Here is a 12,111-nt window from a genome sequence, read left to right on the forward strand (position 1 = left end):
AAACTAAGATTTTAGTTTAGAAAAAACAATTCACAGCCAGTCCTCATCCTTGGCAGCGCGCTGACAGAGCATATGAAAGCTCAGGTGAGTCGTGGCTAATGAGTCTCAGCTCATGACATCATTGCTTGCTGCCGCTACTTCTTTCCGAGCGAGCACATGGACCCTATGTGCGCTGTTATCCAATGCTCAGCTGCTGGGGTGATGCTTCGGTGACTTAGTTTGTGTGCTGACGGAGAAGCACTGTTTGCCCGCTGTGGAAGGCATACCATAGGATCACGACCACTGCCTAAACCCTACCCTGGTGGACACCCCCAGCCCTAATACAGGGTGAAAGTTCCACTGAAAAGAGGGCGATTTTGAAAAAGCCATCCTAGAGTAGTTGTTTCTGCACAGCTCATCATTTCTGCCCATTCTAAACATATTCCAGCCATCAGCATCATGCCAGGACACCTCATTTTTCTAACCCTAACCCTACCCTGGTGCACTCCCCTAACCCTAATATAGGGCAAAAGTTCCACTGAAAAGAGGGCAATTTTGAAAAACCCGCCCTTGAATACCTTTTCTGCACAGCTGAACATTTCTGCCCATTCTAAACACATTTCAACCATCAGCATCATGCCAGGACACCTCATTTTTCTAACCCTAACCCAGAGACGGTGAACCTTTTAGAGACTGAGTGCCCAAACTGCAACCCAAAACCCACTTATTGATCACAAAGTGCCAACACTGCAAGAAAACCTGAAAACTAAGGTTTTAGTTTAGAAGAAACAACTCACAGCCAGCTCAAGCAAATATACATACAGTAGTTCCCCAGAATTTGTGGGGGTTACGTTCCTAAAGCACCCGAGAATTGTGAAAAACTGCTAATTTGGTGCCAGTGATGGGCACCGGGCTGGGCTGGGCGGCGGGCATGCACGCGTGGCGAGGCAGGGGCAGGGGCTGCGTGCGCAGAGATAGTTTACTCTGAGCGGGTCCAAACTCGGAGGAAACTATCTCCTTGCGAGTAAGGCACCGCACGACAAGGCGCTGGCTTATTCACAAGAAGATTGGCTTGGACTTGCTCAGAGAAAAATCCCGCACAAGACTGAAGCCCTGAACGCTGACCTGCGATTTCACAGGGGTATACTGTATAGTCTTGGCCGCACACTGACCAGCCATGCGAAAGCTTGGATGAATCGCATCTAATGAGTCGCGACTTGTGACGTCATCGCCTGGCACCACTACTTCTTTCTAAGCATGCACATGGCCCCTATGTGTGCTGTTAGGGGAGGGCTCTGCTTGCCTGCTGTGGCATGCATACCATAGGTTCACCACCGTTGCCCTAGCCTAACAAAGGTTTAAAATTACAAAAGAATGCAAGTGTTATGTAGAACAATATTCTTTTGTTTCTGGAGGGGAGATGGAGAAAAATAGAAAAATATAAAACATTTCACAGGATTTGTCAACAAATCAGTCGGAGGAATCAAATCTTTAAAAAAAAAAACAACCCTGTTTAAAAAAAACAGTGCTGTGCTTATGTAAACTGCCTCAACAGTGTATACTGCCAAGTGGTATAGAAGAAGCTTAAATAAAGCAAAGAATAAACATTTTGAGTTCCTGCATTGAGCAGGGGCCCTATTGGCCCCTTCCAAGTCTATGATTCTATAATACTGAGCCAAATCTTTGGCAAGCAGAGTATTTCTGAAGTAAAGTTGCCATGGTGATTTGTATCAAGTTAGATGGACCATCAGTTCATTTTCCCTAAGAGCTACTTAGATTCTTAAATACATTTGAACTTACCAAAATGTAAGATGTGTTCTTCTCTTTGTAGGGAAAAAGGCTAAAAGTCATGAAAAACTTCAGTGCTCCTAGATGTACAGATTAATGTATGTTATTCTTGATGTGGTTTAAGTCAACTGAACCCTTTCTATGCTAGAAAAACAACAGGTGCCATGAGAAGTGTATGAACTGATACAGAAAACACTTTAACCACAGGTGTAGCTAAGACCAAACTGCATTCAGCACTGTTTAAACAGGTTTTAAAGCAACCCTAACTTTGCTTACAGTAAAATCAAGTTCACCAATGCAAATAGGTTAATTTATATTGTTAAGATATTTGAACCATGTACAGTAGCTTGAATAGAAGTTTGAATTCTCATAACAGAAAAACAATAATTTCACTTTTCGGATGTCAAATAATCTCCAAGATATTGGTTTTAGTGTAGTTATAATTCTGATTTAACAAATGGATGCTGGCAGTGAAAGACAAGAATGGGCTTGTATACCATGACAAGCCATCATGGGTTGCTGCACAGAGTGGGATGTTATGTCATAAAAACCAAAGCTGATTTCCTCAGTCAAAACAAGGCACGCCAACAACCCAAGAGTCAGACCCATAATGGGTTATGTTGTGCAAACACAGCCAACAAATGCATCACGGATACAGGAAATTTGCTCTTCCGCTCCTTAGCAAGAGTGGTTAAAGAAGACCTTACCACGCTTGCCAGTGCCAAGCACCCGAAAACTTCCCAAGCAGCAGATGGAGGCTTCTGCCCTCTCCCCACTGTGATCACCAGCCCTTTCAGACTCACCATGTTATCTCCTTTATTTTTTTTATTCAGTCCAGGAGAGTGTGCAGTCAAGCAACTCTATTTTGACAGCTATGGCTAATCCCTCCAAGGTGTCCCAGCTGCACCCTGGAGGAGCTGCCCATGGTTGCCTAGCGTTTTTCTTCTTTAATTTGGTTAAAGTATTGGACTGGGGCTTGGGATAGCAGAGTTCTAGTCCCCACTAGGCCATGAAACTCATTTGCACTCGTTGCTGACTCTCTGCCTAACCTATCTCAGGGTTGTTGTGAATGAACAGGTACATATAAGCCACCTTGGGTTCCTTGGAAAAGGGAAAAAAAATGCAGGCTAGAAATGGAATGTTTAAAGTTGTGATTTGTGATTTTTAACACTTTTAACCTGCACTTTCACAACTGAAAATATTTGCAGTCATGCAGATAATGGAATAGGGTGCCTTGAGTGGGCAATGTGCAGGGGGATGCCTGTTAGCAAAGTCAAACACATACCCACCATTGGCATTGCCCCTCAGTGGCAGCAGGTAAATTTATTTGCCTGCTTGGTTACACCATATCTTGTGAAGGGGGTAGCTCATGGTTCTCCTTGTGTGGGAGAGCTTGTAGTTAGGAGCTTGTGCATTCTGTAGGTGTTCTCCCTTTTATACTGGTTTCCAAGTGTCTGTCATCTTGGGAACATGCAAAAGTACAAGTAGTTCCATTTTTGGGAATGTTACCTTTGATAGTTGGCAAAGGTATAGCTCTATTTTTCAAGTGGGCTTTGAAACAATTTTTTAATTGGCAGGAAAGTATAAATGAATATAGAAGCTATACATTTGTATACTTTTCTGCCAAAGAAAATGGACAGGGACAATTTGTAGCTGTCAAAACAGGGATCATTAAAGCCAACTTGACAGCCAGCTTTTATGATCAGAAGAAAATGTTTAATGGAAAAAGCTGCAGTGAACCTGGAATGCTTTGCAGTCATCATGTGAATGGGGGAGATAGCTTGAGCTCCTGTGGTGTCCAATGAAGTACCCATGGGAGGACTGGGGGGAAGAGGGGGCAAGAACCCATGGTGAACCAGATTGTCTGACTAAGTTGGGCTAGCATGCCCAATATTTTAGGAAGGTGGACCTGAAGCTAATTAGGAAGAACATGTGGAAATAGTCTTCATCCTATTTCTGTTAGGAAATAGCTTCCTAAGCATGGAAGGCTGTAGAGCCCAAAAATTTATGTATACACAGACAACTCTGCTTAGAGGAAGATGCTGTCCAGTTCAAGTGTTCAAATTGCAAAGCTTGGGAAATGGGGCAGCAACTTTAAAGAACTTTTACTTTGCTCTAGCAATAAACCATTTCCCACATGAACAATATAATTAAAAAGGAATAATAAGTATCATTACCTTCTTATTAAGATAGAGATAGTGGGAGTTGATTTACAAGCAAGAGAGAATTTAGTATCTGAGAAAATAAGGTTAACGGCTGATAAATTTCCAGGTATTAGTATGGAAATTAGAAGATCAACACAGTGAAATTTGACTAGAGGGCTAGAGTGTTTGGAGGAACATAATATTAGATTTGCAGAAAAACAAGGATTAAGACTGATATATTCACTACACTGAGAGAAATATATTTGGTATTTTACAGCAGATGGAAAGGATGGAGGAAAGCAGCTTTCTTCCCACTACCGCAATCTTCATGATATCAAAAAGTATTCCCTAACCAATTATTTAATAATTCCTCAGTGAAATATAGTTGCATATAAATAAGTTATTAGAAGCCTCTCAAGGGCAGCTTCCTACTCTTGGATGCACACCTTAACATGCAGAGTATCAAAGAAGCCAAGAGCAATGCCATCAGGAGGCCAGAATAGTCCCACTAGGCTGGTCTCCTAGGAGGGTCCCCCAAGGCAGAATGGTCAAGGCTGAGACAAGAGGCTAAGATGTATTCACCCTCTTCACCATCAGCAAAAAGAGAATGAATCTCATTAATGGTGGTGGGGACAGAGAAACTTCTGAAAGGCAGCTACTGTGCAGCAGCAGTAGTTGAAGACAATCCTGGTGGAGGCTCTTTTGCAGATAAAGGCAGTGGCACTCAAGCTGGCTCTGCGTAGCACAGCACAAAAGGAGGATGTAGTAGTCCATTTCTGAATTTTCTTACAATACCTTGAAAACCCTATGATGAAACAATCTAAAATAAAACAAGAGATAATGCCGGAACATGAAACCCCCAGGTTGGTGAGCACTTTAGGAGCTACTGGGGAAGGACAAAGGACAAATACTAGTAGTGCTGTCACTAATAATGCTACTAGATCAAAACCAAAAGAAAGTCTAGTGACTCACATGCACAGAAGTAAACGAAAAGTCCAATGCTGCATAACACATACAATTTGGACGTGGAACATGAGAAATATGAATCAAGGCAAACTGGAGATTGTAACGCAAGAAATGGAGAGAATGAACATCACAGTACTTATTGTGGGCAAACTGGATATTTCCAATCAGACTAACACAAAGTGTTTTACTCTGGAAATGAAGAATTCAGAAGAAATGGAGTTGCTCTAATACAAAGACAAGATGTAGCAAAGGCAGTAAGGGTCTATAGTGCAAAATCCAACTGAACAATCTCAAATAGAATGGGTGGAAAACCTGTTAACACAAACATTATTCAATCTTATGGTCCAACAACAGATGCTGAAGAAGAAATCAAACACTTCTGTGCAGGTGTCCAACACGAAATTGATAAAACACCAGAACCAGACATGCTACTATTCCTATGCAACTAGAATGCAAAAGTAGGAAACAAAGTAGAATCCAGTGTAGAACATTTGGCCTGGGGTAAGAAACAAAGCAAGAGAACAACTCACAGAATTTTGTGAAACCAACAACCTACTCATTGCAAACTCATACTCCAAGCACCCACTCAGACAATTGTATACATGGATGTCACCAGATGCCCAATACATAAATCAAATAGATCATTATATTTTTATACCTCCGGTAGCCAAAGCTCTCTGGATGGTTTACAACAATAATCATATACTCAGGTCACCCATCCAGATTCTAACCAGGCCTGACCCTGCTTAATTTCCAAGATTAGACAGTATCAGGTAGGAAGCTTGAAGATTATATAATTGAAGGTAAAAGGTGGAGAAGCTGTACTGTTGCTGCCAAAACAAGACCAGGAGAAGAATGGGACCATGAATTCCTAATTTTAAAAAATTGGAGTCAAGCTAAAAAAGATCACCATCAGAAACATATAACCAAAATATATCTTAAGTAGCATCCCCAAAAGAATTTAAGGTGCACATAAAGAACTAATTTTGCATTGCTCGACTTAATTGACTGTGAGCCAGAAGAGCTGTGGACTGAAACCAGAATTGTTATTAGGGAAGAATGCCAAAGGCAATTCCTTAGCAACAAGAAAGAAAAAACCTTGATGGATGACAGAGGAAACACCCTCTGTTGCAAAGGACAGGCGAGAAGCAAAAAAAATCAAAGGGTCTGAATCCTGAATTTTACTTTTCAGTGACTATCACATAGACACGAAAAGAACAATTACAGTGATCAGTGCAAAGAGGAAGATGAAGCAGAAGCAGAAAAAGAACAGCAAAAGAGGAAAAACAAGAGACCTCTTCCAGGAGATCCAAGAAATTGAAAGGAAATTCAAACCTAGACCAGGCATACTAAAAGACAAAGGTATGCACTGTCTGACCAGGAGAAAATAAAAGGAAGATGGAAAGAATATACAGAACTATACAGAAGAGATGAAAGGATGACATACTTTGAAACAGAATCCTATGAAGAACAGCCTCCAATATTATGAAGTGAAATGAAAGCTGCTTTGACATCACTTTCAAAGAATAAAACCCCTAGAGTAGATAGGGCACCAGTAGCTATTCCAAGCTGCAGAATCAGCCCAAAAGAATATGCCAGCAAATATGGAAAACGGGGGGTAAAAGCTCACAGACTGGAAATCTTTGATATATGTTCCAGTCCACAAAGAAGCAGTTGCAGAAAAGTGCAGCAATCACAAGGCTATAGCATTAATTCCCCTTGCAATTAAAGTGATGCTCACAGTGTTGCAATGAAGAATACTACACTATATGGAGCGAGAAATGTTTAACATCAAAGCTGGATTCCAGAATGCTGGATGTCCAAGATGAATTTGGTGACTACTGGAATTCTCCAGATAATTTCAGAGGTTCAATCTATGCTTAATAGTCTACCACAAAACCTTTGACTGTATGGATCTTGAGGAGCTATGTATGATTCCGAAAGAAATGGGTGTTCCTCAGCATTTGATTGTCCTGATGCATAACTTGTATCACAAACTAAAAGCTACTGTGAGGAAAGAATATGAAGAAACAGAATTGTTTCCCATAGGCAAAACTGTCAGACAGTGCAGCATTTCATTTCCCTCTTTGTTCAATCCATATTCAAAGCATATTGTAAGGGAAGCTGGATTAGAGAAAAGAGAGTAATTTGGTGGAAGAAACATTGCTAATATAAGGTGTGCAGGTGATACCATCCTACTGGCAGAAAGCAGCAATGACTTGAAACAATGCCGAATAAAAGTGAACGAACAAAGTACAAAAGCAGGACTGCAGCTGAAAAATTACAGAACTTTACTGTTAACAATGAAGAAATTGAAGTAGTAGAAGATTTAGCATACCTTGGGTCAGTTATCAATTCAAAGGCTATAATGTTGCATGTATCCCAACAGATTTGGAATTAAAATGTTCTGGACCCCCCATTGCTTTTCCTTTGGTCAGTGAAATATGCAGTTTGAAAATGCCCCTCTTGGGATGATGATGCCCAGGACCACTTTATTCTTCCCACATGAAAAGACTACCACACTTTCTATTAGCTGCAACTATGGTGACAATTATCCATGCCTTTGTAATCTCTATGTTAGACTAAATACCACGGCAAAGAGCTAAAAGATCTAGGCCTCAGGTTATAAGGGGAAACAGGGAGAGGGAAAGCAGGTGGAAATGAAGAACAAGAGAGGGTGAAGGAGAAATGATGGCAGAAGAGAAAAGAGCAGCAAAGAAAATGGGTGCTTCACTACCAACTGTGTTCCCAGCAACTTTTGGCTTTCCCCACCCCCTCCCCCAGTTTTCCCTTGCAAAAATGCAGGCTTTGACACAGAAAAAGATTCCTACTTCCACCTTGGAAAAACAACTTTAGCAGCTTTTTGATAACTGTGGAATTTCCTTTACCTGGAAATGGCCAGGTTTTTAAATTTCATAGCATTTAATGGTTCATCTTTACCTAGTACATGTGGCATTTACAATGCTGTTGAACTGGATATTTAAACCTTCAAGATAGGGCAGACTATTTGCATAAATTACAGCAGATCCCACACATTTTACCTGAATAGACAGCTAAACATTTTTACAACTTATCACATCTCACCTGTAAGAAACAGGGTGGGATAAACTTATATAATGGTTCACAAAAAACATGTACAAATTGCTTTCATGCTGGTGGGCATTGTGTTAATTATTTATAAAATAGGAAATCTATACACTGGTTCCAAGCATTATGCCATGGTATTTTATCTTGGTAAAGTTGACTTTAATGACAATTAAAGCAATACTTAATTAATCAACAACAGTGACTTGAAACTGTGAGGCACTTCATGTAAGTGACAAAAAGAGGAAGGAAGAAAATATTGCTCAAGACTGAAATCATTTGTGTGCCTGCAAAATAAAATTAATTCAAAATTAATTCATGCACAAGCAGGGCATGATGGAGATGGCCATCCTTGGATCTTTGTCTTCAGAATCTACATCTCAGCTAACCACTCAGCTTTCTGATGTTCAACTCAAAGCTGAACAGAATACACAAAAAATACAGCAAACACAGGGAAAGCTAGAGATGGAAAGCTAGAGATAGAGATAACACAGTTAATCAAACAAACAAGTAAGTCAACATGGGATGTCGTGACCGTGCTAGAGATGGAAAAAGCATCTTATTATTTAAGATTCCAGAATATATTAGAGGAGAAGAGTAAGCATTTGTGGGAATTGATGACCATCATGCTGGCAGACCCCTTAGGAGTAGATAATGAAGCCATGAATTTGGGGATCAACCTGATATATAGGGTCAATTCAAGCTATACTAGAAGAAATAAACTCCCAAGAGAAGTTCATGTCAAATTTTCTCTAAGGTCTATAAGAGACAATGTTCTGAGGACTACATGTGAGAAACTGTTAAAGAGAGATGATCATCAAGAAGTGAAGGTTCTGAAACAAATACCATGGAGAGTTAGAGATGGGAGAAAGAAATACTTATTTCTTACTATGAAATTGATTAAGAAAGAGATTATTTTCAAGTGGTTAACACAAGAAGGAATATTTTTCATTTGGAATTCTGCAAGATATAGATTAGACTCAATTCTCAAAGCGCAAGAATTCTATAAAAAATTTAGATCTATGCTTGAAGAGGAAGAACCTGGCATTGCAAAAGAAGAAGGAAAAAGTACTGAAGCAATGGAATTAACGGAGTATCATTCTGAGGAAGGAGAAATAATGAATCTCAACGCACAGCAAGAAGTACAAATTTTGGATTCAAAGGAGAAGAGAAAGGGTAAAGCTGTAAAGGCGAAAATAAGTAGACGTGTGTGTGTGTGTGTGTGTAATTTTTAAAAAAAATATCGCTACAAAAAAAGAAGGGAGAATTGAGTTTCTCTCTTTAAACATTAACGGACTGAATGAGAGAACCCTTCTAAGAGAAGAAGGGTTTCTGCCCAACTTCAAAAACAAAAATTAGATATAATTTGTTTACAAGAAACACATATTAAGAAGCAAAGTGTTAAACTTTTGGAATGCCTAAAACTGGGAAAATAGTTTGTATCTTCCACTTCTCAAAAGAAAAGAGGTCTAGCACTCTATGTTAAGGAAAAACTGGAACCTAAATTTATTCTTGCTGATGAGGAGGGTAGGATTCTGATGGTTGAAATTACAATTAAACGGAAAAAAGTACTTTTAGTGGCAATATATGCACCAAACGATCATCAGGAAACTTTTTACCAAAAATTACACATGTTACTTCTACAAGTGGATTTTCAGACTATGTGTGTAATGGGAGATTTCAATGCGATTGTGGATAAGGAAATGGATTATAAGAATGTTAGTAAAGGAAAAAAGGGTAGGAGGATACTCCCAAAGTCCTGCTCTAACATGATTGAGGAATATAGACTGACAGACGCTTGGAGGCATAAAAACCCATCTTCTGCCAAATACTCTTTTTACTCAAATAGACATAGGTCGTGGTCTAGAATTGATATGGTTTGGATAACTCCAGACTTAGTACCAGATCTGATAGAAGCTGAAATAGAGGCAAATGTCTGGGCAGATCATAACCCGGTATTCTTATCAGTAAAAGGAATTGTAGGGATGCCCAGATGGAGCCTAAATAAAGCATTGTTAAAAGATAAAAAAATTACAGAAAAGATAAATAAAGAAATGCAAGTATTTTTTCAAATAAATAAACCAGAAGAAACCTCTTTACAGAATGTCTGGGATACAGCCAAAGCCTATGTCAGAGGAGTGATAATAACATACTCAGTGCAAATAAATAAAAAGAGAAAACAAGAGCGAGCACTGATAGTAGAGGAGTTGATGAAATTGGAGCAAGTGCTGCAGGAGGACCCATCAAAACAAAGTCTTAAGTCTCAGCTGGACATTTTAAGGCATAAGTTAAACCTTTTGGATACAAATGAGCTTACTAAACAAATGAAGTTGACCAAACAGAACTTCTTTGAAAATGCTAATAAACCAGGGAGATGGTTAGCACATAAAGTTAAGAAAGAAAAAGAGAAGAGATTGATTGTGAAATTGAAAGACAGAGAAGGACAATTACATTCACAGAGTGCACAAATCAAGAAAATAGTGGAAGACTTTTTTACAAAGCTATATCAGAAGGAGGAGATTCCAATCGAGAAAGTTAAAGAATATATTTGAAAGGAAGAATTATCAAAACTACCAGAAAAATACCAAAAATTATTAAATCAAGAATCTGCATCTCAGCCATGGAAGAACATTTAGCCATCATGGCTAGCCATTGATGACACACCTTTCATCCCCAAGAAGTTTTCCCATAACTTACTAACGCCATCTAAGCTGCTGTCATCAAATAGTTCCACACACTTTTCAGCCAGTGTTTCTTGAACGGACCCTTGATGCAACACGGAAACCCATTTTTGAATTGAAGGAACTTTCAAAGGCAGTATGCGAGTGCCTTGTATTCCTTCAGTGAATTAACCATGCACTACCCCTTAAAGTCAAGGGTGCCGGACCACAGTCGGTGGGATGTGAATCATTTCTCAAGGTTCCCTCGAAACACCATGTCCCCTTCTCCTAGCCCCACAATTTCCCCCTAAATGCTGACTGTTTCATAGTTTCCCTTTTGAACCCTTCCCTGCACCTGCCATTTTAAAAGTTTGAAATGCCTCTCCTAAAGTTTGGCTACTGTCTTTGAACTAAAATTGGCCAATATTTTTATATTTTTGTCCCAAAGTTTTTGCCTTTAGCCATACCCACTTTTGGCTTTGCTCACCACTGGAACCTAGCCCTTGAGACCTTCTCAAAAATAGAACTCAGTCTTCATGCTGAAAGAGGTTCAACATACTCACCTTAAGTCCCACCCATCCTCCACACATAAATAAATGATAAAATGAGGATGAAACATCAGGTCCAGTAATATGCTTATCAAGTCCAATATTTTCTCACTGCAGTAGTGGCAAATTCCTTAAGAGTGCAATCCTGTATATCTCTACACAGAATAAGTTTCCACTGACTGCAATAGGCCTTACTCCCAAGTAAGTTGGGTTTGAAGTGTACTTTAAGTATTATTTGCAACTATAGTAAAAATATTGTATGGACATTCCATTAAATATCATTTTCAACACATGTTCCCTGTGTATGATTTACCTCTGATGACTTCTTTTCAATGATGTTAAGTGTTGTTGTTTCTTGGACTGTCTCTGCTTTGTTTAATGTCTGAGCAGGCTGGCTTTGGTCTGGAGCAGGAAATGCCTTGGAGGAAAAATCTGTCAAAGAAAGGTTTTCTGTTTTTTAAAACTGAAAAAAATAAAATGATAAAAAGACCAAAAAAAAAAAAAAGACAGATGCTAAATTTCTCCAAGTTAATTGAAGAAAAATGCCTCTAGAATCCTGTTCAGTCCATTAACTGCAATGCTACCTGCAGTAGCTGAATCTGAATGTTAAATGCTTTTATAACTTTCTATGATAATTGTAAAACCCAGACAGAATCAAATTTCAACAGAAGTCCCCTGTGCTAAACTACTAGCTCTGCTTATATCCTCCATGTGTGACAGAAGTCCTCATTTTCAGGTGGAAAAAATTAACATAAAAAGCAACTAGTTCTGCTTGTTTATATGAAAATTATATGGAGGAAACCAGAAAATTAGAGCCAGTATCATCCTTCTCTGTCACCAAATCTTCCAATTAGTATTTAAAAGGAGTGTATTACTGGAGTAAGGCTGGCATGTGTTTCCCATTATGAGCAGCTAAAAAGGAATTTGGAAACCATTTGAAAG

The 12,111-nt window shown here is 39.2% G+C and overlaps 1 protein-coding gene across 1 annotated transcript in view; it reads right to left on the minus strand.

Moving 5' to 3' along the window:
* ENTHD1 (ENTH domain containing 1) overlaps positions 1-12,111 on the minus strand; it is a 70,994-nt gene that overhangs the window by 13,225 nt on the left and 45,658 nt on the right. Inside the window, exon 4 of the mRNA XM_044455693.1 lies at positions 11,483-11,601. Coding sequence (XP_044311628.1) covers positions 11,483-11,601 — 119 coding nt within the window. The remainder of the gene's footprint in view (positions 1-11,482; positions 11,602-12,111) is intronic.

Source organism: Varanus komodoensis, unplaced genomic scaffold (genome assembly GCF_004798865.1).
Source record: "Varanus komodoensis strain SLA01 unplaced genomic scaffold, ASM479886v1 scaffold8, whole genome shotgun sequence".
Taxonomy (NCBI): domain Eukaryota; kingdom Metazoa; phylum Chordata; class Lepidosauria; order Squamata; family Varanidae; genus Varanus; species Varanus komodoensis.